Source organism: Octopus bimaculoides, chromosome 15 (genome assembly GCF_001194135.2).
Source record: "Octopus bimaculoides isolate UCB-OBI-ISO-001 chromosome 15, ASM119413v2, whole genome shotgun sequence".
Classification (NCBI taxonomy): Eukaryota; Metazoa; Mollusca; class Cephalopoda; order Octopoda; family Octopodidae; genus Octopus; species Octopus bimaculoides.
The window spans coordinates 26,848,799-26,854,949 of record NC_068995.1 but is presented as its reverse complement, the minus strand read 5'-3'; the positions used below and the strand labels follow the sequence as shown (position 1 = coordinate 26,854,949).

The window sequence follows — 6,151 nt, the reverse complement described above, 5'->3', positions numbered from 1 at the left end:
CTATAAATGTAAAAATATGTATATAATAAATTAATGTAGAAACTTAATTCCTTTTACTTCTCGTTTCTTTCAACTTGTTGAATTTATTTCTGTATATTAATGAAACTGTATTTTTTTATGTGTAATGGTCAAAAAAATATAATCTATATCTTCAACATACATGCACGTCTTGTCATGTATACATCATAACATTTACGCAGCCTAAACTAAACTAAGAGTTATGCTTAGTGATAAATACTTATAATTAAGTTATAAGTAACAAAATTATCATTATAGCTTTTAATCAATAAACAATAATATTCGTTATAACTTACGAATGAAAACATTATAAATAAAGATATAGTATATCTCACATTTCAACGACCCCTTGTGATAACAAACAACCAACATAAAAAAACTGGTGTCCGACCTGTTATACACATAAAACCTCCTTTACCTTGTTTCTCATTCTACCAACATGATCTTAAATCTATCCTCCTCCTCCACCACTATCTCAAACATTACCTCACCACATTTCCTGTCTGCTTCTTCCAACTATCTCTCAACTTTTCCCAACCCATTTCTGTAGCCACATTTCTTTCCTCAGTCGCTAACTCCACCTAAACCTTATCCACAAGGCTTCTATCTCCACTTGTACCCTACCTTTAACTCTACCTTCTCCATTGAATCCATCCTCCACACCACTTTGTGCCACTCTATGTGCAACACCATCTACTCTAATCTCTTCAAAGTACACACCCTTGACTGCCTTCTCCCACTCCCACTTGCCTTATCCTATCTTTTTTCCCTGTAGTTCCCCCTCTGCTATTTTATTTTCCACCTCAACCACCTTCTTCATGACTTTCTTGCTTGCACTAAACGCTACAAACTCGAATCACTCCTCCATTCTGTCTTACCCTTTCCTCCACCCTCACTCCCTTTCGCTTTGTTGTTACTATTCCTCCCAGTCTTCCTCTCTCTGAAGCTAAACATTCTCTCCTTAGTAAAGGTCTCCATTTCATACCACTTAATCTTGTAATGTGTCTCATGACCCAAGCTGATATCCAACATTTCATAAATCTTATCAAGCTGCATGTTCCCTTCCACAATGCTCCACATAACCCAATGAACAAGACTGTTTCAGTGACTTGAGCAATGACCATCTGACAGGATGCTGGCACCCAGCCAATTCCACAGTTGATTGATTTGCAAGCATCTGACTGGTTTAACTTCCAGAGGCACCTCCAGTAACTCATCATTGCCTACACCAAACTCTCAGCCCTCTGGTGTCTAAAATTCCTTGAGAACATCATCATAAAACCAGCTTCACACAGGTGGAGTAGTGGTTGTGTGATGTGCAGATGTCTATAAGGCTGACATGCTCCAGCAACTCCAAGACAGCTCCTTCTATTGTCCTCTTCCTACCAACCCATATCTTACTACCAACAAGTCATTTCTTTCTACCGTCCAAGAACTTATTTCCTCCTCCCTCCTATCCCACACTGCCTCCAATCACATTATCTGAAACCCACATACTCCTACCAATTACTTCCTCCCTAAGATGTATACACCCAACAACCCTGGCCACCCCTTTGTCTCTGCCTGCAACTGCCCTACTGAATTAATCTCCAAATTCCATGACTGTGTCCTTGCACCCCTGATGGCTTCCCTCCCCTTGCATATTCATAACACCAACCACACTCTTCGTCTAGTTAATTCCTTCTCTTTTCCCCACTGGACCCTCAAACTCGTTCCCCTTCGACATCAAGTTTCTCAATACTGTTATCCCTCTCAATGAAGGCCTCCTCACACTATAACATTTCCTTAATTTACGTCCTGACCATCAACTTAGCACCTCTTTTCTCCCCCATTTACTGAATTGGTTCTCTCCTTAAATTGTTTCTCATTTATAGGAGAATTTTACCATTAGGTCTTAGTTGTGGCCAGGGGAATGGGCTCCAACTATACAAACCTGTTTCTCAGCTATTTTGAGGCCCAAATGTTCTCCCAGTTTACTGGTCCCACTCCTGAGTGATACAGACAGACATCTATCAGCCTGATCTCACACTCATATGTACAACTTAACTCCTTCCTCTCTTTCATCCTGTCCTTGAATTCTCCTGCTCTGTCTCAAACACCTTTATTAATTTTCTAGATATTTCTGTTGCCATCAACCACTCCTCTCTTACCATCTCCGTCTACTATATGCCCAGACTTTCACTCCTAACTCAACTTCTCCTACTCTCACCCTACCCACACCAAACTGGCCAGCTTTAGTTCCTCCAATGCTATCAGCTCTGTAATGATGACCAGGACTTTGTGACAGAGTCCTAACTTATAGCTTGCCACTTAACCCAACGGGGATACAACCTCACCATCATTATCCAAATCACCCTTGCCCATGCCCAATCTGTTGACACCTCCACCCTCTCCACACCCACCCCTACCCACCTCCCTTTCCTCCTTACCTACTATCCCTCCAACACACCATTTTATATGCTTTGGACCAACTCCTATCTGACCCCCTCCACCCTCACCGCCATTAAACATGCCAGCAACCAACATGACCTACTAGTTCGTAGCTTCTTCCCCATTCCTGGCACTCAACCTGGCTCCTTCCCTTGCCCTCATCCACACTGCTGCACCTGTCCCTTTCTCTCTAAAACCACTCACCATTACCCCTACCACCTCACCATCTCATTCACTTGCACCTCCAACAATCTGATCTACTCTCTGCCTCTTCCCAAACATTGGACAAACTGACCAGCACCAAGCTGATTATTTTGCTGAACATCTTTAGGACATTAGATTAGGAAATGACACTCTAGTCACCACCATTTCCACTCAACTGGTCATTCTCTGCAACATCTGTTTGTGTTTGGACTGACCTTGCACAGAAGCCAGCTGGACTCCCATCTCTATCAACCTAACAAACTGCTTGTTGTTCTTTCACCTTGTCTTTGTATATTCTTTATTTTTGGACCATACATACATATCCACTGACTCATCCAAGAGAGTATTAAATCCAAATGAGAACTGTCTCAGATCATGTTTACCTGTATCTTCTACCAGGCTAGCTTGGAAAATACTATAAAAATTGTGGGGATGGTGATAATGAATGATGACGATGATGAACATAAAATTTTTTAAACACATATTGTTTTAATTATCAATTATTAATCTATAATCTTTATCAGATCAAAATGTTTGACATGAATAAAATGTGTTCCTTGGCTTAATATCTTGTTAATATTTTAAATCTTCAGCATCCTAGTTAAATAGTCTATAGGCAATTATTTATGCAGATTGTATTTCAACTTTTTAATAATGTAGAAGAAACTATAAAGAATTAGTGTCATGTAAGAAGCATATATAATATCTCATGAAAGGATCAATATATGGCCTTGAATTACATTATTAACAAATCAGTCAAATTAATAAGTTTGACAAAAAAGATACTGAAGATTATTTTATGTTGTTTATATTATAAGCTGTCTGATTTAATAGGTTAAATAAATAAATAAAGACTGGTCAGAAAATATTCTTTTATATTACTCAGTGAAATTAATGATAAAAGTCAAATTTTAAAAATCCTTCAGTTAGAGAAAACACAACTTTCAAGATACTAAGAAAAATAAATCAAACATACTTGAAAGGATATATATTTTGTTGGATATATCTGAATGGATATATATTGGTGAGTACATACCTTGATAAATGCAGTTTATGTTTGTAAATGGAATTTCATTAGTAGAATTTATTGCAGACTCAAAGAAATTTTCAGGCTATAAATTAAAAACAAAATTAACTAAGACATTGCATTGAATTGTTTCAATTTCATATTACAACTAAATTGGTAAAAAAGTACGGTAAATGAAAATAGCAGATAAATTGTCATGATATCTAGAAGATAACAAGTAAAATTCATTAATATATACAGTGTGTTTGGGCTAAATTTTACAATTTTTTATGTCTCTTTTTTCCAAGAACAGCTTGATATATTGGTGAACAGTCAATGGCATTGGAGAGCCTAAGGACTGAAGTTGTAGCTGGAAAAAAGTTAGCTGATGTGGAGGACTGGAAGTCATCTGAATATCATATTGATTTGTGCCAGGTATCAAAATGCTGACATCATGACAGCTGCTCAGGGCTCTGTAAACACTGTAAAGGCTGTAAGATGTGACATGGAAAGGTGCAACAGAGACTACGAAACCGTGACCAACAGGAAGGAACTCAGCAGACATTCTGACTGTGTCTAGCCTCCAGAATTCTTTCCCTATATCTTTGTACAGGGCCTTAGGCTTAGACAGTTATGTAAAGCTACTGGAGACTGTGGTCAATCCTTGGCTGGAGAGGGGTGCAGTTGGAAGACTATATGCGCAGCAGCAGGATTCAACTCCTTGCCATACCTTTCAAAAGAGTCAGAAATAAGTGTAAGAGAATTTCAATGACTTCACCAGCATCAATTTGTAGCCTAATTCCCTAAATAGTAATCCAATAGATTACTATGCGTAGGGCATGGTTAAGAAAGACACCAACCACTTTGACAAGGTCAAGCCGCTGGCCAAGATTGAAGATCTGCCTAGAAACACAGTGAGAAATGCATGCACAAGGTTCTGGAGCTGTCTTCAAGCTGTGGTTGCAGTTGAGGGAGGCTACTTTGAGTAAACAGTTATCATGCAACCATAATCTGGCTGAAATTTTTTGAGTTTCTAATATATAAGGACACAGATATTGTATTATATAGCCAGCTGGAAAAAATGTTTCCTGGAGCTAAACAACAGTAACTTCCAAGACAGCCACATTATGCTGGCAATTAGTCTTTACTTTAAAGAACTGTTACTGAATATATCTCTTTGATAGATTTAGAAATAATAATGCTTCTATTTATTAGATCAGTGGCTGTGTGTCACATTGAAAACTACATATTTTTGAACGGGAACACCACCTAGCCAAGCATCTACTCTGTGTTGATAAGGGGCAATAAGCCATAAACCGGTCCACAAATGTTTGATTGTACTGGAAGTGGGTGCTGAATGCCCTGTTCAAAAATATGACACAGATATTGTGTCGTATAACCAGCTGGAAACGATGCTTCCTGGGGCTAAACAACATTAACACTCATCCCTTCTAGGACAGCCACATTATGTTAGCAAACAGACTTTACTTTAAAATACTTTTATTTTTCTATATTATGATCTTTTTTCCTTATATGCAAACTGTAAAATTTAGCCTGAACAAGCTGTATGTGTAAGTGTGTGTGTGTGTGTGTAATGATGCATCATTTCTTATATGCACTACCAAAATGGCAACAAAATGCAGACAATTGGCAGGATGGATATTAAAGTCTTCAGAAAAAGAGACCAACAAGTCATATTGACCCTATAGAGGAAATTTGTTCTCAGCTGTGGTCAACAGAGTGCCAAAATAACAGTGGAGCTTGAAGCAATCCAATGTTACTACACTACAAAAATTCTAACAGTGTAGTAAATGAACTACAGGGAGAGGCATAAAAAGTTATGATTTCACTTCCTAGAGTAAAGATACAACAGATATGTAATAATCTACATATAGAAAATTCTGGAAATGTGATACAAATGCAGCAGGAGGTCAAACTGTTTCTTGAAAGCTTCTACCTCCATTCCAAATGAGAACTGTCTCAGATCATGTTTACCTGTATCTTCTACCAGGCTAGCTTGGAAAATACTATAAAAATTGTGGGGATGGTGATAATGAATGATGACGATGATGAACATAAAATTTTTTAAACACATATTGTTTTAATTATCAATTATTAATCTATTTTGAAGTATTAAATAACTGTGGGCACTTGAATCCCAAGCTGTTGCAGTACATGATCTTCACACTAGATGGGATGGCTGGGACCTTTGGAATCGTGCAGTGATGTCCAGTTTGGGGGTTAGTATAGCACTTGATGCCAAAGTTTGGAACCAACCCCTCCAGGATCTTCCATATGTACATCACTGCATAACTCTCCTGTATTTGCACTAGGGAGTAGAGTCATAACTTTTTCAGTTTCTCCCAGTAGCTCAACTGTTTCATTGATGCAACCTTCCCAGTGTAGTACTACTGAACTGCCTCAAGTTCCACTATTAATTTGACACTGTTAGGTGACCACAGCTGAGTGCAGTAGTCCAGACAGCTGAGGACA

At 38.2% G+C, this 6,151-nt stretch overlaps 1 protein-coding gene across 3 annotated transcripts in view; it reads right to left on the bottom strand.

Annotated features, from left to right (window-relative positions):
- LOC106868939 (myotubularin-related protein 10-A) overlaps positions 1 to 6,151 on the bottom strand; it is a 408,915-nt gene that overhangs the window by 378,747 nt on the left and 24,017 nt on the right. For 2 of the 3 annotated variants that reach the window (XM_052973209.1, XM_052973211.1), the window contains one exon: positions 3,689 to 3,764. The exons of the other annotated variant lie outside the window; for it this stretch is intronic. In XM_052973209.1, the coding sequence (XP_052829169.1) occupies positions 3,689 to 3,764 (76 nt within the window). The remainder of the gene's footprint in view (positions 1 to 3,688; positions 3,765 to 6,151) is intronic. 3 annotated transcript variants of the gene reach the window in all.